This window comes from Microcaecilia unicolor, chromosome 8 (assembly GCF_901765095.1).
Source record: "Microcaecilia unicolor chromosome 8, aMicUni1.1, whole genome shotgun sequence".
Classification (NCBI taxonomy): domain Eukaryota; kingdom Metazoa; phylum Chordata; class Amphibia; order Gymnophiona; family Siphonopidae; genus Microcaecilia; species Microcaecilia unicolor.
Genome location: NC_044038.1, coordinates 143,246,380 through 143,267,984, shown reverse-complemented (window position 1 = coordinate 143,267,984; position 21,605 = coordinate 143,246,380). Strand labels below are relative to the sequence as shown.

Genomic DNA, 21,605 nt, shown 5'->3' with positions numbered 1-21,605 from the left:
AAGATAAGTGCGCCAGTTATTTAATTGTTTAAATTGAAATGTTTGAAAAGGACTATACGGTTGCAACTAATAAGCAATTCATTAAAGGTTAAAATGGTAAATAATATATATAAGAAAAAATGATGGTAAAGGTGGATCATTTCACATGAGTGATGTCAGCTCATGAGTCACCACTGAGGTCTGAGATGAGGCATTACAAGATTAGATTTCCAAATGAAATTCATTAGCCACTTCGAGCCTTTTTTTTTTTTTTTTTGTTACATGATTGAGTGCACCTGCTGACAAGTAGTGACCTTTTTAAAGTTTGGTCTTCTGTAAATAAAGCAATGATAAGAACATAAAGTAGCCATACTGGGTCAGACCAATGGTCCATCTAGCCTAGCATCCTGTTCCCAACAGTGATCAAGCCAGGTCACAAGTACCTGGCAGAAACTAGGTGGGTGGTTACTGACAAAACTAAACCAAACATTTTGAAAGATTTGATAGGGATCAGTGGGGGGAGGGGGGAAAGAGACTGGATGCCGGGGAGTCTTTTCCTCTTATGGCGGACATTAATTCCTGTTGGAATCATTTTATGCCAGGGATAAGTTAAATGAGGTTAAGTGATTTCCTAGAATGGGGGGGGGGGGGGTGGATTCACCAATCAAAAAGACAAAAGATATTGCAGACCCTCAATAGACAGAATGCCTCTAGCACTGTTGCAGAAAACCCACTTGAGCCCAGATGAACATACTAAATTGAAACACTGAGGTGTTTGGGAGTATCGCGTAAAACAGGGGTGACCATATTTTAGAGAGGTTTACATTTTACAGTTCATAAGGCGATTGTTACTCAGAAAACACTGGAGAGGTCCATTTCCTCTGTAATGGGTGCAGGAAACATTTAAATATTTATGAATCCTAGTCGACTTTATAAGAAAAATGTTGAAAAACTTAACGTTTTCCTATTGCAGTTGGCAAAATGGAGAACTCTCCCCTTGTCCGTGAATGAGTGGATCTGCTTATTTAGAATGACTGGTTATATTACAGCAGAGTAGAGGAGTAGTCTAGTGGTCAGTGCAGCAGACTTTGATCCTGGGGAACTGGGTTCAGTTCCCACTGCAGTTCCCTGTGTAAACTGCGTTGAATGTAGTTGCAAAAAACACAGAAAGGTGTTATATCAAGTCCCCTTTCTCTTTGCCTGTTAAAGAAGGAATTACTACTTGCAAATAGGGAGATCACTAGATTTTACTGGGGGAGAGGGGCAGCTGACATTAAATCTGAAATATTTGCAGGGGAGTTGGAGGTTTGGAGGTCTTCCAGACCTATGTAAATATAACGATGCTTGCTAACTGAGACATGGGGTGATTTTGGCTGCTTGGTGGTGTGGCTTTCACCCCTATACAAATGGAAAGAGAATATTTCTATTTCTGGTATTTCAACTCTTGCACGTTCCCAGTGACAGATTGCTGATACATTGCTGTGATGTGTATTGCTCAAGTCCCTATGAGATACCTGGAGAATGTTGGCTGGTTTGTGGGCAGAAAATCCGACATTCAGCAATTTGCTGCCTCTTCAGGGCAATGGAGACAAGCAAGGTGCAGTGCCCCGACGGATGCACGGAGCTGCCTATAATAAGGCGCCGTGCCCCGACGGGGCCAGCGGGGTGCAGGCGAGGCGTGATGGGCATGTTCCCGCCGCCCACGGGCACCCCGCTGAAAAGGGGGAAGAGCTACAAAGGGGTTTAAAAGCCCCTGGGCGGAGCCAGGACGGCCTCTTCAGGCGTCCGGGCGCCAGCATACGCACATCACCGTCCCCGAGCGCTTGGGAGTAGGCCCCGTGTCTGAGACACCGTAAATCAGACGCTATCGTCCGGCTCTGCCCCGTGCGCGGCTCGCTGCGTGGCCACGTGGAGTCCCGGCTTCACATTTAATCCTTGGTCGGATTCCTGCTGTGGTCGGACCGAAGGGGCATCATCGTTGTGGTGGTCGGGCCCTCCCTCCCCCTTCACAGTGAGTATGGGAGTGCATCGGGGAGGGAATCCTTGCTGTGGGGTGTGCATCGGTGTCTGTTTCTGTCGTGCCCCCCCCCCTTCCTTGTTGTCATGGGCCCCGACCGTGACTGGACGCGAGCGCGGATACGTGTGCTTACCTACGGCCGGGGGCGGGAGTCGGAGGGGAGCCAGGCGAGCCTGCGATCCCGTGTGTGCTGGGCAGCGCAGCGGTTGGAGAGACGGACGCATCGTAGCCGTTATTGGGTTGGTCTCTATTTCCACTTACTCCGCGCAGCCGTCATCCAGTGCACTCAAAACAAAGCCAACAAACCTACGAGCTGCTGCACTTCAGGCTTAATAGACAACAGTGGAAGTAAGCCTAACTAGTCCATTGTACGCTAGGAAGCCAATTTGGGTAATCTCGGTTTCCACTCCCCCGTGCAGCCGTCATTGCCATTCATTCATACCGGCTGTGCCACGCGCTAGTCTCCGTCCCCGACGGCGTATAAGTGGAGGGCAGTTAATGTTGAGAGAGCCGGTCCTACAATCCATTGGTGGCCGGTCGGGAAGCTGCCTCTCACCTCTGCGACCCGCGTGAAGCGTCCGATAGGGACAGCAGCCAACATCCATCGGCCCTTAGGGAGTTCCTGTCCCGGGCAGTAGCGGTGGCCCGGAGAAAGATATCCCCTTCCATTTGCTGCTGCACAAAAAACAAATGCCGTTTTTTGGGGTCGTGGGGTTCCGCTCTGGCCCTGCCATGCTGTGGCATGGATTGGGTCACACTATTGCAATGCGATAGAGAGTCTAATTGGACACGAGGGCGTGGGATCGGATGGTCGGACCATCGATGGGGGGGATGGGTGCGTTTCCTGCCGTGGCTCAATGTGGCTTTGCCCTGCTGAGTTAGAGCTGCAGAAATTCAGCGTCTGACAGTTGCTACCCTCCCAGCCTTTTAATTATCTTTGGTCCCTCCGTATCAGAGTGCGCTAGGTGGGGCGAGGGGGGGGGTCGGGCTGCGAGCAAAGCTCGAACGTGGTGATAGCGGGGACCCAGCTCATATCAGAGATAATTGACCGCGCGAAGCACGCGGCTGGTCGGCAGCCCGTACACCGCGTGGTTGACAGTACTGGTCCCGAATGCAGAGGCAGCGTTAGGCCGCTTGCCCCAGATGAACACAACACTGCGGGTAAAGGAGCACACACCCACGAAGCGCAGCAGCGTATGGTACATCGTATATCCATTGGACGAGCCTATATAAAAAAATAAAAATAATAATTAAATAACTAACTAAAACCCGCACCGGTGCCAGGCCTGCAGCAACTACATACGCAAGGAAGCCAATTGGTTAATCTCTGCTTCCACTCCTCATCGTAGCCGTCATTGCCATTCACTCAAAACAAAGCAAAACATAGGAGCTGCCGCAAAGAGGTTTAGTAGGCAACATTGGAAGTGAGCCTATCTAGTCCACTGTACACAAGCAAGCCGATGCGGTCAATCTCTGTTTACGCTACCCCACGCTGCTGTCATTACCATTCACTCAAACAAAGCAAGCAAACTTTATTATTATTATTAACATTTGTATAGCGCTACCAGTCGCACGCAATGCTGAACACCTGACACAGAGAGACCGTCCCTGCTCGGTAGAGCTTACAATCTAATAATATCAGACAGACAAGACAACTAAGGGCGAGGAAAGTACTGGGTGAGAAGGAACCAGGATAGGAGAACTGAGTAGTGGTTGGTAACATAGCAGATGACGAAAGAAAAAAACACCCGCGCGGTCCATAGAGTCTGCCTGACGATTTAAACTCATATGTGCTACCTTATGTGTATACCCGACCTCAATTTTGTGCTTGCAGGGTATAGACCGTAGAAGTCTGCCCAGAGCAAGGCTCGTCTCCCCCCACCGGCCAATTAGTCGCTACTATGACTACTATGCCACCAGTTGTATGCAGCAGGCGAATCACTTGGCATGGCGCGTTGCAGATGCGCGCGAGGCCTGTGCCGTGGCTTTATACAGTTTACGTTGAGCGCAAGGCGGTATGTGGCACAAAATATATATATATATATATCCCACGAGCCCTTCTCCAGGAAAGCATGGATCTGGAGGATGCAGGTTTACTTAGATTGACCAATACCCTGAGGATGGACCAGTGTGTGAAATTCACAGTCCTCAGTAAGTAAGTATTAAATAAATGTAATGGAGGTAAAGCAGGGGCGTATCTGGACTCCGGCGGTAGGGGGGGCCAGAGCCAGAGGGAGGGGGCACATTTTAGCCCCCCCCCCCGCCGCCGAGCCCCCACCGCCACCAATGACTCTCTCCACCCCCCTCCCGCCGCCAACCCTCCCCCGCTGCCGTTCTTACTTTTGCTGGCGGGGGACCCCAACCCCCGCCAGCCGAGGTCTGCTTCCACCTGCCGCTGCCGTAAAAACTTCTTCTTCAGCCGGCGGGGGACCCCAAACCCCTGCCAGCCGCCCCGCGGTGTTTAAAATTCATCTTCGGCCTCCGTGGCCGTGCTGCTGTGATAGGCGCTGTTGAAATCCACTTCGGAGTCTGACGTCGCAGCACGTACAACGTACAACGACGTCAGACTCCGAAGTGGATTTCAACAGCGCCTATCACAGCAGCACGGCCACGGAGGCCGAAGATGAATTTTAAACACCGCGGGGCGGCTGGCGGGGGTTTGGGGTCCCCCGCCGGCTGAAGAAGAAGTTTTTACGGCAGCGGCAGGTGGAAGCAGACCTCGGCTGGCGGAGGTTGGGGTCCCCCGCCAGCAAAAGTAAGAACGGCAGCGGGGGAGGGTTGATGGCGGTAGGGGGGTCCAGGGCAAAATCTGCGGGGGCCCAGGCCCCTGAGGCCCCACGCAGATACGCCCCTGAGGTAAAGGAAAGGTATTCCAGCCTTTAAGCGCTAATACCCATAGAATGAGCCTGTTCTTAAATTAAAGACCCCTTAGTAAGAGAGTTGTAAATAAAGATAATGGAGGGAAATGAAAGGTATTTCAGCCGCTGGGCAGTGGAATAGAGGACTAGGATGAAAATAATTCAGAAAGAGCTGTCCTCAGAGGCTAACAAATGTAGTATAGAAATCAGATATGTACAGATTGTGAGCAGGAGTAGCTCCCGGTAACCTGTGGGTGGTTAATTCCCACAGGGAGGTTAATTCAAAGCCAGTTAGTAACAGCTCCCTAAATACACAGTAGATAACAACCAGTCCCCTTCTGCTCAACCACAGGGAGGAAACCACGACCCCGCCGCTAAGAAAGCATTTAGCTTGCCTTTAAAGATTACCATCGACAAGTGGAGGAGTGGCTTAGTGGTTAGGGTGGAGGACTTTGGTCCTGGGGAACTGAGCAAAGATTCCCACTTCAGGCACACACAGCTCCTTGTGACTCTGGGCAACTCACTTGGCCCTCCATTGCCCCAGATACAAATAAGTGCTGGTATGTGTAAGCCGCATTGAGCCTGCCAGGAATGGGAATAGCGCGGGGTACAAATGTAACAAAAAAAATAATAATAAAGAAAGAAAGAAACGTTCTCGCCAAAATTCTGATTATATCTTGCCTTGTGTCAATCTCATAACGTTCTCTCTCTCTTATATGGTAAAAGCAGGCTCGGAGGACAGCACTATCATGCAGATGGCAACATATGGTACCAATGCAAAAAAAAAAACCCATATGTGTATTTAAATACAAGTTTTTTGCATGCATATAGGTATACATATGTATATCGCAAAAGATATAGTGATAAATTGACAAACTGCAATTCTGATGGCCAAATTCACAGAAAGCATTTCCTGAGGAACTTAAAATCCCAGGAAATACATCTTGTCAGATTGCGTACAGAGGAAGTCTGCATCCCTTCAATCCTTCACACATCCTTCACAATCTTTCAGTTGTGGGACCTCGCCGGTCAATGCACGAATGTATTCCCGGTAAGGAGTCAGGATCATTGCGTTAGTCTATCTTTCAAAGATATCACTTCAATTACCACAAGAGCCACATGATTGTCGGGCATCAAATCAACGTTCATGCGGCTTAGTAGAAGGGGCCCTCAATAAATATAAAGGTGGTACATTCGGATATTATACCTCTAAACCTTAATGGTGTTTTAAGTTTAGAAGTGTTTGCTTCCTAAGCTAGCTTTACAATGCCACTGCCACATTTTATATGTAGTGAGGTACTGAAGGGGAGTTGTTAGAATATCTGGTAAAATACCTGGTTTACACATGGTATCAGTTAAATTTTCAGCTCTTTATTTTACTTAAACGATGAAGCACTGTAGGGCTATATGAAAAGGTCTGTGAAGGTAGTGTAATTCATTCAGCTTGATTAAGCAGCTAGCCATGGGCTCCTTTATCATATTTAGAAGACATGTCATTTGAATATTGCGTCTAGGCTTCCATCAAAGACCTACAGAGCTAGAAATTCAGCAAATGCTAGGGATGTTTCACTCATCCTGTCAGTTTAGTGCATGCAGTCCTGGCCTCTGTTAAAAGAAATACAGCATGCCCTCAATAGCCATTTAGCTACCCAGCGGATAATTATACATTTAGGTTCATTAAAAGTCAGAATCCAATGCCTTGAAAGTTTTACATTTATATTTTCTGTGGCACAGTACTATATCACCCTCTCATCTGTGTTAATATTCTCAAAGTATTTTGATCTTAGGATCCCAGTGAAGAACAAAGATCATAAGATTTCATATGCCATTAGAAGATCTATTGGCTCAAAAAGATTGTTGACCTACGATCAGCTAAGGTAGTGAACCTAGGAAGAGTGGCAGGCCTTTTTCCCTAATCAGCCTTTCGAAAAGATCATTGTATCCCCATTAGCAGATCTTTGACGGTAGGTGACTCATGCGAAAGAATTCCCCCCCTCCCCGAGCCCCCTGCGGCAGGGCAGAGCAGTTACCGGGGCAGGTAGGGCAGGGATCCCGCATAGCCAAGACAAACATCAGGTCGGCTTATGACTTCTGCCAGTGCACCCGGTCAATGTCCCCCGGTTAATTTGATTATCATAAGTGCATGCACATGGGTTGCCCGGCATCGTTCGGAAGCCTCCCCATTATGGCAGGGTGACTAGGTCCACGGAGAACGACTGCTGGACATAGGACATGTTCCCGAGCAACTGCAATGATAGACGACGTGCATTGACCAGTACTTATGTATTTACGACTATCTACCAACCACTATTTTATATTGCAGCGTGAGATATGGATGTGGGCACTCGGTAACACATGGAGGGATTGTACGCCGTCGGCCCCTTGGTCTTTTCCCAGGGTGGCATTATTTATGCACTTATGACTGTCTACCTACCGCTATTTTCTATTGCAGGCTGAGATGTTGGACACTCGGTAACACATGACGGGATTGGCTGCCGTCGTCAGGGCCGTGCCTAGGGTCTCTGGCGCCCCCCTGCAGACTATCAATTGGCGCCCCCCCCCCCCCCGTGAAAAATGATCACGCCCCCCCCCCCCCCCCATGAAAATGATCGCTCACCACTTGCCACACTGAAAGGAATTGTCAGCAATATTCTTAGAAACAAATTGGTATACATTGCAAAATAAGATAGCAGATGTAAATTCTCAAAGTGGACATATTCCAAATGCTAAAATGAAAATAAAATGATTTTTTTCTACCTTTGTTGTCTGGTGACTTTCTTTTTTCAATCATGCTGGTCCAGTATCTGATTCTGCTGCTATCTGTCCTCTTAACTCCATTTCCAGGGCTTCCTTTCCATTTATTTCTTTACTTTTCTCCTTTCTTCTTCATTTCTTGCTCTATATCCATTTCCAGCAATTTCTCCTCTCTCCCTGGGTCCTGCCCTCCCATCCATGTCCATTCTTGTCCCTCTCTGCCCTTCCCTCCTCCATCCATAGCCAGCAATCCTCCTCTCTCCCCTCCCCTCCATTTCCAGCAATTTGTCCTCTCCCTGGGCCCCCATGTCCATCCTTGTCCCTCTCTGCCCTTCCCTCCTCCATCCATAGCCAGCAATCCTCTCTCCCCTCCCCTTCCAGCAATTTGTCCTCTCCCTGGGCCCTGCCCTCCCATCGATGCCTCTCTGCCCTCCCATCCATGCCTCTCTGCCCTTCCCTCCGCGCCCTGGGGCCTTTAAATCTTTTACTTCTGGTCGCAGCAGCGTCAGTGAAAGCGGAGCGCTGCCGACATCTCCCTTCCCTTTGCGCTCTTGGTTCCCTCAGTGTCCGCCTTCTTCTGACGTCAGAAGAAGGCGGGACACTGAGGGAACCAACGAGTGCAAGGGAAGGGAGACATCGGCAGCAGTGGCGTAGCTAGGGTAGTTGACACCCGGGGCCGGTCATTTTTTTAACACCCCCCCCCCCCCCCCCCCCCCAAATCCAGTACTAGGCATACCGAGAATACAAAACACGACCTATAGAGCAATTTTACCATACCATAAGCAGTCGTTTCTATGAGTCACACAAGGAAAAGGAAAGCATCTTAAGCACTACAGTGAGCACTAGAACATCAATTCACCTATTGTAAAACGAAACCAGACAGAATAGTACAGATCGTCGATCCTGCACAGTCAATGCCAACTGAAAGCCATGTCTTTTTCACAAACACAGATACACCCTAATCCACTATAGAATAAGTAATCATAAACTTTCTATTTAGACAAAAATTAAACTGAACCCCCAATGCCAGACTCTGCATACAATGCAACGCCACAGAAACAGAAATGTCTCCTAGTACTGTGCAAAATATAAAGACAGCAGATGTAAATTTGAAAAAACTAACAAATACCAATCACCACTTTACAAATTAACAAATAGAAATAAAACAAATACAGAAAATAAAATAATACCATTTTATTGGACTAATACATTTAACTTCCAGAGGCCAAAATCTCCTTCCTCAGGTCAATACAGTATAGTGCTGTTACAGTATCCTATCCTGATCTGAGGAAGGGGGTTTTGTTCTCTGAAAGTTAAGTCAAAATGTATTAAATTAGTCCAATAAAAAGATTACCTTATTTACATGTTCTATTTATAAACATTTATTAACACAGCTAAAATACTATATCCTAAAGCATCTGTCTCCCACCCAGTCCCTTCTGCCCATCCAAGTCCCCCTCACCCCATCTGTCTCCCACCCAGTCCCTTCTGCTATCCAAGTGCCCCCACCCTCACCCCATCTGTCTCCCACCCAGTCCCTTCTGCCCATCCGAGTCCCCCTCACCCCATCTGTCTCCCACCCAGTCCCTTCTGCTATCCAAGTGCCCCCACCCTCACCCCATTTGTCTCCCACCCAGTCCCTTCTGCTATCCATGTGCCCCCCCACCCCCACCCCACCCTCACCCCATCTGTCTCCCACCCAGTCCCTTCTGCCCATCCGAGTCCCCCTCACCCCATCTGGCTCCCACCCAGTCCCTTCTGCTATCCAAGTGCCCCCCACCCTCACCCTGTCTCCCACCCAGTCCCTTCTGCCCATCCGAGTCCCCCTCACCTCATCTGTCTCCCACCCAGTCCCTTCTGCCCATCCGAGTCCCCCTCACCCCATCTGTCTCCCACCCAGTCCCTTCTGCTATCCGAGTCCCCCCCACCTTCACCCCATCTGTCCCCCACCCTCACCCTGCCTCGTCTTCTCCCTGCCACCCGGTCTTTAAAAATAAATTGCCGACGCGATAGGGAGCACAGCACCTCGTGTGCAAGTAAAAGAAGCGGATCCGATCATCTCATTGGGCCTTCCTTCACTGTCCCGCCCTAGAGGAAATAGGAAGTTGCATCAGAGGAGGGCGGGACAGTGAGGGAAGGCCCAATGAGATGATCGGATCCGCTTCTTTTACTTGCACACGAGGTGCTGCGCTCGCTATTTGCGTCGGCAATTTATTTTTAAAGGGCTGGTGCGGGGGAGGGGCTGCCAGGAAGAAGAGCAGCGGGAGCGGCGGCACCCCCCTTTTTTATGACACTCGGGGCGGACCGCCCCCACCGCCCCGCCCTTGCTGGTCGGCAGCGCTTTCACTGACGCTGCTGCGACCCAGGTGAAATATTTAAAGGCCTTTGCGGCGCGGGGCGAGGGTAAGCACCGCGGCGGCGCCCTCCAGAGGTGGGCGCCCCCCTGCGGCGCTTACCTCGCTTACCGCATCGGCACGGCCCTGGCCGTCGTGGACAGGATGCTGGGCTCGATGGCCCCCTTGGTCTTTTCCCAGAGTGGCATTACCTATGTAATTATGACTATCTACCAACCACTATCTTATATTGCAGAGTGAGATGTGGACACTCGGTAACACATGGAGGGATCGGACCCAGTGTGTCATTATTTATGGACGTGTGACTGTATGACTGCCTAACTACCGCTATTTTTATCTCGCAAGGTGAGATGTTGGACACATGGGTGGCACTCGGGCCTGAACACAGAAGGCAAAGGTGTAAGAACGCACGGGACGGGAGTAGGAGGGTCGAATTGGGCCCACGGTTATCCCGGTATCCCAGTAATTCGCGCCGGCAGGCCCAGAAAGAAAGGAATCTGCAAATCGCCACTTGGTCTATGGCCGCGTATAGACGGCAATTGACGCAAGATTGGGCAGCAGAGATCTGCCCAGGGTGCTTGCTGAGAAATGGGGGCCATCCTATCTCCAAGCGTGTTAGACCCTGTTATCCGGCACAACAGGCTGCAGCTGATGGTGGGGGGTGGGGGGGGGGGGGGCCCGGGGCAAGCATTGCTACCCTGGGCTGTTGGCGGGGTACCCAAGCCTGATGGTATAAACTAGGCAGCTAGGATAGCTGCGCTTGCGGTTGAGCTCTGCGGCGGGGAGCAATGTTTACGATTGGTCAGTCTTGCTAATACGGCGGACTCGGTTGGATAATGAGCCGAAGGCTGAATGTTGGATAATGAGCCGAAGGCTGAATTCGGCTTGGGTATACCTAAGGTTTTAAGATGTGTTGTATCTAATAAAGCTGCGGCCGAGTTGTGCCATAATTAAGAAAATACCATGTGTCGGGTTATTTATTATTGTGTTATTATTGTTAATATCGGATAACCGTTATGCCCGAGGGGTCTCGTCTGCCTATATTATATGCCAGGATTAGAAAACACTGTATTCTCCAGATGGACTCATGGCAGACTAACATTATTTGAACAACTTCTTAAGGATGACAGAACTCAGGTAATCTTTAATGCAGCGGTGGGTTGCTGTAAGTAGTTGGAGATCAATTCAGATGTTGTTTAAAATTCTTGGACGTGAGGCATTATCAATTAGGGTATGGTATAACTCTTTGCACATTTTGAGGCAGAGGCCTAGAGGGGCAGATCGTTGTCTGCCCTTCTTCGGGCTTTGTGGGTATATAGCCTGCCTAAAAATCATGGTACTATTGAAAAATATAAAGATTTGAGGCGGGAGAGAGGAAGCATCACTAAACTCTTTAATTGCAAATTAAGGCTACTCCCAGTGATTCACAGAGCTAAGTTGCGAGAGTGTCAATTTAGGGTACTGTATAGGACATTTTTCTCAAGACCAGGCCTACAGAGCTTACTGTCTGGCTTATTTTCGAAAGAGAAGGACGGGCACTGATCCAAGATGGCCGTGTATAAGTTTACTGCGTAGGACGCACCTTGAATTTCGCTTCAAACCTGGCTGTGAGGTTCTTCGTGGGCCCTTGGAAAATGGGGAAACGGAGGGGTAAAGTGCTGGAAATTCCCTCAGCCAGCACTGGATCGATTCCTCAGCAACAGCTGACGCTGGAGCAATTCGGGTTGACGTCCACCCCCAGACAGACTTCTTCTCTTTCTATCGGAGCTAACGCGGTGGCGTTAGACGGCAGTATTAACGGGGTTTCTTTAAGCCCCGTGCAGCGCACTGCCCCCCCACAGCCAGGAGGATTTCGAGCGGAGAAAGGTTCTGTAGCACGGAGCCCACTGGGCATTGCGGAGGCACAGGGAGAGAACCAGCCCGCTCTGCAGGGAGCGCTGAGAACGGTAACAATGGGAGAACAATTTCCTTTGCAAATTTTGCCACCACAAACTGTAAGTACATTGAACCAAATTCTAGTGCTCCGCCTCCTGTGTTTACTTTGGGTGTTAAGGAGAGACCTGCAGTGGTGATGATTGAGTCACTGGGATTTAACTTATTCACTTCATTCCTCCCTTTCAACAATGATTGAAAAAAAATGCGCTTGAAATAAAAGTTCTTTCGGAAGCTGTTCTTTCACAGTCTCCGACTACCACTCATCAAGCTTCCCAACTAAATCAAATGGGGACAAAGTTACAATCTTTAGAAATGTTAAGTCAGACTACTATTAGAGATCGGAACTATAGGTTCCGTCGTTTAGAATACCTGGAAAACCAAGTAAGAAAATTAAACTTAAGACTAATTTTCCACGCTCCCCATTAATACCATCAATTGAAATGGTGAAGAAATATCTGGTGGAAACACTGGGAATGCCAAGTGAATCTCTTCCCCCTATTGTGCGAGCACAATACCTACAGTTTAATAAAAAGAGAGATGGCGGAGTTTTGCCTACACAAACAGGAGAGGGTATGAACTTGACAGAGTCCCTAGAGTCATCCTTGGAAGTAATTACTCAAAAAACCACAGTGGTGGTAACCTTTGCCTTTGAAATGGACAGAGGAATGCTGTTCTAAAACTTTCCTTTAGACATTTGGACTCCTTATTCTTTGGTTCTAAAATTAGAGTTTATCCTGATCTTTCTAAGGAAACTCAGACGAGACGCAGGGCATGACCCTGGCTCTTGGAGCTAATTTTGTTTTGAAATTTCCCTGTATTTGCTGTGTACTGTATCAATCCAAACATTTTCAATTTTTTGAACCAAAACAATTAGAGGAATTTTTGTTACATAGAGAGGAAGTAGTGGTAATAGTTGAACCACAGACGCATACTTCATAAGATAGGCTTGAGAAGAAGTTCTGAGGAGCAGTATTCACATTTTCTTTTATTTTTCTGATTGTTACATTTAAATTCATTTTCCTTCTCTTGGATCGTATTACAAAAATTTCTTTTGGTCGAAGTAATTATATTTTTTTTCTGCCTTTGTATTAAGACATTAGTTTATTTCAGTGTAAAACTTGTCTTTGCTATATGTATTTCATTATCTCTGTTTGAGCTGTAATAAAGTAAATTCAATAAATAAAAACAAAAATGAGAAGGATGCCCATCTTTCGACACAAATCGGAAGATGGGCGTCCTTCTCACAGGGTCGCCCAAATCGGTATAATCGAAAGCTGATTTTGGGCGTCCCCAACTGGGTGGGAGGGGCCCCAGGCACACAACTCTATCTCACAGACACACTCGCACCCAGTCTCGCTCTCTCTGTCACACACACACACTCGCAGATTCACTCTCTCTCTCACACACTGTCACACACACTCTCTCAAACATACACACTCCGAGGAAAACCTTGCTAGCGCCAGTTTCAGTTGTCAGAAATGGGCCTTTTTTACAAGTGTATACATAAAATGCAATTCTATGAGTTTTAACTGTAGTTAATACCAATATTTGCCTTGCCCTATTTTTCCTTACATCTCCCCTCCCTATATCATATGGATAAATTGTACTTTTCCTTGCTTTTATTATTATTATTATTATTTTTTTTTTTTTTTTGTAAACTGCTTTTGTTGCACATTTCAGCATAAAAGGCAGTATTTCAAGTCATTAAACCATTTAAGTTGTTTCTTGCTTATTCTACAGGATGGATAGGAGATCCTCCTCCCTCTGGCTCTGAAGTGTTCATTGGTAAACTTCCTCAGGATGTCTACGAAGACAAATTGATCCCCCTCTTTCAGAGTGTAGGAAAACTCTATGAATTTCGTCTTATGATGACTTTCAGTGGACTGAATCGTGGTTTTGCATATGCTAAGTACACCAGCCGGCGCAGTGCCCTGGCTGCCATTGTAGCGCTGAATAGCTTTGAGCTACAGCAAGATTGTCACATTGTGGTTTGTAGAAGCACTGAAAAGTGTGAACTTTATGTGGATGGCCTGCCCTGCTCCTTGGAACATGGGGAGTTCAAAAAGGTCTTGGAAGATGTGAGTGCGGGGGTGCTGGACCTGTCCCTGCACCCCAGTCCTACCAGTAAACACGAACATCTGGCAGTTGTGAAGTACAGTTCTCACCGGGCTGCTGCAATGGCTAAGAAAGTCCTAGTAGAAGGTACTCTTACAAATTTAGTTGTGGGGTTTTGGTTTGAACAGTCATAAAGCAGGTTATGGGTTCAGAATGTGAATCCTGCTGAAAAAATTTGGTACATAATATTCTGCCTGATAGGGCTGCATTAACCACCCATGAGGCTCTGGGCAAATGTTTTTGTGTATGGCCCCCTGCCCCCCACCCAACCTGGTTCTGCAGCACAGCTTAACTTGCTTCAAGAGAATAAAAGTTGGCATAAAGGTGATCTGCACTGCTGTTAGCTCTGTCCCTCAAACAGGAAATGTCTGCAGTACATCTAAAGGGGTGGGACTAGAAGATCCATGAATGATGTAGACTGATGGTGGCTCCGCCCCTCTATATCCCTGGAAAGCAGCTGCACTAGGGGAGCGGGGAAGGAAGATGCTAGACAGGCATGGGAGAGGGACTTAAGAGCTGCTGAACTCATCCAGGGGGGAGAGAGAGATGATACTGGATCTTGTGGGGGCGAGGGGAGGATAGAGATGGGGTAGGAAAAATGTCATATCTTCCAGGAGGGACTTGAGAACTGCTGAACTCATGAGGGGAAGAGAGAGATGGTAGTTCTATTGGGGAAGCAGGTTGTGAAGAGATGCTGAATCTACCAGGTTGGGGGTGGGGGAGAGACTGAAATGCTGGATCCACCCAGGGTGAGTCCACCAAGGTTGTGATCCCAAAGTCAGGTTTTGTGACCTTACATTTGGTTCCTGACCCATAGTTTGGGAAGCTGTGCTGTAGGAAAAGGGTCAGTGTCATATGCAAATTACCAAATTTGCTGTGGGAAAAGGGATCACTAACTGATAAATTGTACATTTAAAAAGAAGTATAACTGCTAAAAGTAAATGACTAGAGTATATTTAAGGAAATGCACAAATTGTGAAGGTGTAACAGGGCTGTTTTTGATGGTCAGGCAAATACCTCACCCTGATACCTAGACAGGACAAGGGAAGTGCCACAGGAGAGAGGTGTTCATTTCAGGGAAAGTGGCTTGGGGGATTGGATTAAATAGGCTGCAGTTTTACAGTTTAGCCCACAGAGGGCTGGGATTCTCACTGTGTATTTGAGAGGAGAGGAAGGGGTTTTTCCACAGAATGCTGTTACAGGACTTGGCCAAAAGAGGGCTGAGGCTCTTAAAATACTGAATACAGCGTGATATCTGCTCCATAAATTCTGACACCCATCTGACTAGTACAGATTAGAGGGTTGGAAAACCCTAAAGACTGAAATTCACCAAACTGTTTTATGGAATTTTCCAGGGGAGAAGGGAGGGAAATCTCACCCACTAAAGCACCTTTTACCTCAGTTGGAGGCAGCAACTGCAACACATACAAGAGACCGGTGGTCCAGGGGGGCTTCTGAGGGGTTACATAGGGAAGTTGAGTAGGGATACCTTAGAATCTCTATCCTGTTTTCTTCTAGTTGTGTATTGAATAAACTGGTGTACCTCTCCTAGTATAACAATTACTGGACATTCCCACCACCACATTTACAGAAGCCTAGATCTTTTACAGATGTATTTCTTAATACTCTTTATCAGAGGTGAGAGATCTCAATAACTTTGTAACCATTTTCCTGGCACTGTAGCCAAATAATGACTTGTTCTCATTTGAGCTGGAAGCACAAAGAGACAAAGAAAATGAGGCCCCTAAAGGGGATGGGGGGTGTTTTTTTTTTTTTTTTTTTTGTTAAACACATGTGAAGCCTGTTCTACACACACCAAAGGGCTTGTATAAAATGCTGCACCTGCATACATGTCAGGGGCGTAGCTACGGGGGGGGGGGGGGCCTGGGCCCCTGCAAATTTCATCTGGACCCCTGGTTTGGCTGGCAGGGGTTGGGGACCCCCGCCAGCAAAGGTATTTGTAAGGGGAAGCAGCAAGGAGGCAAGCCGGTGAGGGGGGCGAGGAGGCAAAGCATGGTGGGGGGCAGCAGGGCGGCACTCAAAATGTGCCCCCAACCTCGGGCTCTGGCTCCCTCCCACCGTGAGGTCTGGCTATGCCCCTGATACATGTGTAAAGTAGGTACACAGAAGGGTCCATTTTACTAAAGGGCATTAAGTGTATGTTAACAGGTGGTGCTTTGCCTGTATGCTTGTGATAACCCTCACATTGCCCTGCCTATATCTACAGTGGGGGAAATAAGTATTTGATCCCTTGCTGATTTTGTAAGTTTGCCCACTGACAAAGACATGAGCAGCCCATAATTGAAGGGTAGGTTATTGGTAACAGTGAGAGATAGCACATCACAAATTAAATCCGGAAAATCACATTGTGGAAAGTATATGAATTTATTTGCATTCTGCAGAGGGAAATAAGTATTGATCCCCCACCAACCAGTAAGAGATCTGGCCCCTACAGACCAGGTAGATGCTCCAAATCAACTCGTTACCTGCATGACAGACAGCTGTCGGCAATGGTCACCTGTATGAAAGACACCTGTCCACAGACTCAGTGAATCAGTCAGACTCTAACCTCTACAAAATGGCCAAGAGCAAGGAGCTGTCTAAGGATGTCAGGGACAAGATCATACACCTGCACAAGGCTGGAATGGGCTACAAAACCATCAGTAAGACGCTGGGCGAGAAGGAGACAACTGTTGGTGCCATAGTAAGAAAATGGAAGAAGTACAAAATGACTGTCAATCGACAAAGATCTGGGGCTCCACGCAAAATCTCACCTCGTTGGGTATCCTTGATCATGAGGAAGGTTAGAAATCAGCCTACAACTACAAGGGGGGAACTTGTCAATGATCTCAAGGCAGCTGGGACCACTGTCACCACGAAAACCATTGGTAACACATTACGACATAACGGATTGCAATCCTGCAGTGCCCGCAAGGTCCCCCTGCTCCGGAAGGCACATGTGACGGCCCGTCTGAAGTTTGCCAGTGAACACCTGGATGATGCCGAGAGTGATTGGGAGAAGGTGCTGTGGTCAGATGAGACAAAAATTGAGCTCTTTGGCATGAACTCAACTCGCCGTGTTTGGAGGAAGAGAAATGCTGCCTATGACCCAAAGAACACCGTCCCCACTGTCAAGCATGGAGGTGGAAATGTTATGTTTTGGGGGTGTTTCTCTGCTAAGGGCACAGGACTACTTCACCGCATCAATGGGAGAATGGATGGGGCCATGTACCGTACAATTCTGAGTGACAACCTCCTTCCCTCCGCCAGGGCCTTAAAAATGGGTCGTGGCTGGGTCTTCCAGCACGACAATGACCCAAAACATACAGCCAAGGCAACAAAGGAGTGGCTCAGGAAGAAGCACATTAGGGTCATGGAGTGGCCTAGCCAGTCACCAGACCTTAATCCCATTGAAAACTTATGGAGGGAGCTGAAGCTGCGAGTTGCCAAGCGACAGCCCAGAACTCTTAATGATTTAGAGATGATCTGCAAAGAGGAGTGGACCAAAATTCCTCCTGACATGTGTGCAAACCTCATCATCAACTACAGAAGACGTCTGACCGCTGTGCTTGCCAACAAGGGTTTTGCCACCAAGTATTAGGTCTTGTTTGCCAGAGGGATTAAATACTTATTTCCCTCTGCAGAATGCAAATAAATTCATATACTTTCCACAATGTGATTTTCCGGATTTAATTTGTGATGTGCTATCTCTCACTGTTACCAATAACCTACCCTTCAATTATGGGCTGCTCATGTCTTTGTCAGTGGGCAAACTTACAAAATCAGCAAGGGATCAAATACTTATTTCCCCCACTGTATCTTTTTTTTTTTTTACAAATAGTGTTATGGGCAGAGAGTGGGTCTTCTCATGTTAAACCAGCTAGCACGTTAGCATTAGCAACTGGATAACGGAGGAGCACTTGGAGGAAGTGCTAAATATTATTCATGTTTTTTTTTTTTTTGCAAGTACCGTGCATTTAATGGGCACATTAACATATGAGCTGCAATGTAAAACATGGGGACCGCCTCTTCTGATGCAGTGTTAGTTTTGGGCTTGCTGTGCATTAAAATCATATTAAGCCCAAAACCTAATGGCCTTTAGTAAAAGGACCCCCAAAGAATGAACCTCCTTCTTTGCTACCTAAGCGACCTTCTGTTTTATGGAAGAGGTATAAACATGTGCATGGACATTTGCACAGTATTGGGCCAGTTAAATCCATTTACTGAAGGTCTCCTGCTAAAAAGGGACTTGGGGGATGGAGGTCCTGATATTCTCCCACCACCACCACCTACTGCAGTATTACCTTTGGCTGGTGGGGCTTGGCATCACCACCAGCAAAGATGTCTCCTGCCTGGGTTGCACCTTCAGCAACACTTCACTCAGGTGTACTTTGGCTGCTAATGCTGGCTCTCCCACACATGCTCAGATAGACCTGAGCTGAGCGTGCCTATGAGAGCCAGCATTAGCGGCTGAAGCACACCCGAGTGAATTAAGTGCCATTGCTGGCACGACTCAGGCAACATCTTCAGCTAGCAGGTCTTAGCATCCCCTCCAGCCGTGAAGGCAGAGGAGTCCTGAGCTAAAGGTGAGGGTGAGCCCAGGCCCCCCATGGAGCCTAGTACCTACCCATGTTCACTGTTGCCCCACTCAAAATTTCTTTTCTTTTCTATGTTCTTTTTTTTTTTTTTTAATTCTGAAATTTCTTGTTTTCTAAACAGATAATTCGCATCTCTGTGGACAGCAGCTCACTGTAAATTGGCTGAAACCAGATATGAAGCAGAAACTGACAAAAGCTACAGGCACACAGGACGATCTCAAATATTCCAGGAGCATTCTTTCTTCCCCCAGTCGGCAGCTTGGTAATAGCGAAAGTCTATCGCAGTTCAAGCCCCTGTTGAACACCGTGGAAATGCTGAATGCTTTCTGCCAAAAAAAGCAGCTGGGAAGTCCTGTGTTCTTGACCAACATTGTGGCACTGAGCCCCAATGGCTGGCTACGTTTCTGGTATCAAGTAGTAATTCCAGGGCACTCTGTTACCTATAGTGGCTACATTTGGGTTATACCAGATAAACAGGGTTTCCCAGAGCAACACGAGAGAGCAAAAGAGGCAGTAGCTGAGCGCATTCTGAAATCTCTTGTGGAATACAGGAAGGTTTAAGCTTTCCAACAAAGTATAATGGCAGGGATGCAGATTTTGTTCAGAATTTCATCTTTTTGTGTGTGATTCACTACAGGCACTTTGTTTAAAACGTGATGTTTTTCTTTTATAAGCCAGGATTTTAACGTCACTCGTGTTTTTGGTTTGTTTGTTTTTTAATGGTTTATTCTTACTTAATAGTTCTTAAGAGTTGGAATGGGTAGTTGATGCCTTGTTTAGAAACTTTTTATATATATATAAAAAAAAAAAAACCACTATATGAACCAAGATAAAATCACTACTAAAAACGATCTATATATATAGATAAAAACGATCTATATATATATATTGTTTTTAGTAGTGATTTTATCTTGTTCATATACTGTGGGGGGGTTTTTTGTGTGGTTTTTCCCTGTAAACTAAGGGAGAGGAAAACGACAACACTATGTTAAGTGCACTGTGCTGGCTAGATTTATATATGAATGATGTACATACATGGCCCTAGATCAGCCAGATATTAACATAGTCATTGCTTAAGAAGTTGCACTGCATGGAGGTGGAAACTGCCGTGAAGACACTAGTTTTACAGTGGAATATGGAAAATCACTTGATACTTAAAATGTGTGTTTTTGGGTATAGATGTTTTATTTTTATAGTTCATTCAAATACCAGTATGGCTAAAACAATCACTGGCTGGATTTATAGAGGACATGTAACAGATTTTTAATACAAAGTTAATATAAAACTTTTATTATGGACAAGATTATCACAAAGCCATATGTGGTGCTGCTGTGCACTATAGCTGTACCTAGTTTGTGAGATTTTCACTTTGATACTGCTTTTTACCAAAGAATAAATGAACAAATGTCTTAAATTTTATGGTACTGTGTTGATTTGACTAGTAACAAAAGCAATTTGGAAAGCAAAGGTAGCCAAAAACTATAAAGAACAAAAATCTTTTGCTCACTTGTTAGAGAGAAAAGGATTAATGATCCATGATGTAGATTTGAAAACTCTGGACACATAACCAGTAATAGTTCTGGTAGTATGTAAAATATACAGTTCATTTAATTTTTGCTTTGGCTGTACCATAGAAAGGCAGCATATGAAAGGCATTACCCATTTAATTTATTGTTGCCTTACCTCTTAGTTTTCCAAGCTGCTCCAACTAGCCTGTTACGCTTTCAGAATTTTCATAATGAAATCCACAAGAGCTGTACATTGTGGGAATCCTGAAAATCTGACTGACTGTTCATTGAGGATGGGGTTGAATGTGTGCTAAAATATTTTCTCAGCTGGTGGCACAACAATTCTAGCCAGTTCTGATTTTTTTTTTTTCTTTTTTGGTGGGACCTAAGATTAACATGGATGACCACTAGGCCATGCTGCAGTTGACATAGCTATTCCCTCTGATTTTCTTATTGGCTTGTGCCACTGACTCTTGGTAGGCCTGGCTACAAAGTAGAAGGGAGGGAAACCGCATACTAAGGGCAGGGCGGTCTGCCCCAGGTGCAGGCCTCAAGGGGGTGTACTGAGCAGTTGTGCAGCTGTCAGCTTCAAGGTCTCAAATACAGCCTTCAGCCCTGTCAGTCTCGTGACTAGTGCAGCATTCTCTTCATACCCTAAATCACTCGGATGTAGAGAGGAGATGAACTACAGCCAAAAGCAGAGGTGCTTTTTTCATTACCCCCTTTCCCAACTTCTGCTTTTCTGGCAGCAGGAAGAGTAAACTAACACTACTCAGTACCTGCTGCTGTCACCAGCAGCCCTGGCTCTGGAACGAGATGGACCTAGCAGGTCTTACAAGAGTAGGGGATTCAGTGTGGTACTGACTTCAGGCAGATGCCAGAAGCAGAAATGCAGCAGGTACTGAACATTATTTGTGCAACTGGAGGTGGAGCGGGAAGGGGAAAAGTGGTGATGGCAGGGGCATAAGGGGAGGAAAGAAGTAATGATGAAGCATGCCAAGTTCAAAGAAAGACAGGATCAAGCCTTGCTACCCCATCAGAGGGGAAGACAGCTTGCAGCTGTCAGACGGGGGGGGGGGGGGGGAGTCATTGAGCAGGAATTGAGAGAGGGGCACTGGGCAAGGACTACAAATGCTGGTGTGGGAGTAGAACAGCAAGGACAGAAGAGGGAAGAGAGGTACTGGGGGTTAGTGGGAAGCTATTAGGTACTGGTTGGTACGATGGGTTGGGGCTGTTGGTGCTAAATAGATAGGACAGGAGAGAGAATGGAGGGTTATGAGTGAATTGTGGAGGTGAGCTGCTCAGCACAGTGTGCTAGCTGAGGTATTGGAGGGGTGAAGAGGAGAAAAGAGGAAGCTGCTGGGCATGGTGTGTAGGCTAATAATGATAAGGGAACTGATGCTCGTTTGGCAGGCAGGAAGTAAGAGGAGCGTGGTAGCCTTCTCTCGCTCTTTGATGGGGGGGGGGGGCGTCTTGTCTCTCTTGCC

The 21,605-nt window shown here is 47.0% G+C and overlaps 1 protein-coding gene across 2 annotated transcripts in view; it reads left to right on the top strand.

Moving 5' to 3' along the window:
- The window catches only part of DND1 (DND microRNA-mediated repression inhibitor 1), a 48,872-nt gene extending 28,865 nt beyond the window's left edge, over positions 1–20,007 (top strand). For both annotated transcript variants that reach the window (XM_030213124.1, XM_030213125.1), the window contains exons 3-4: positions 13,638–14,099; positions 18,732–20,007. In XM_030213124.1, the coding sequence (XP_030068984.1) occupies positions 13,638–14,099; positions 18,732–19,171 (902 nt within the window). In that variant the 3' untranslated portion in view covers positions 19,172–20,007. The remainder of the gene's footprint in view (positions 1–13,637; positions 14,100–18,731) is intronic.
- Positions 20,008–21,605: the final 1,598 nt, after the last annotated feature.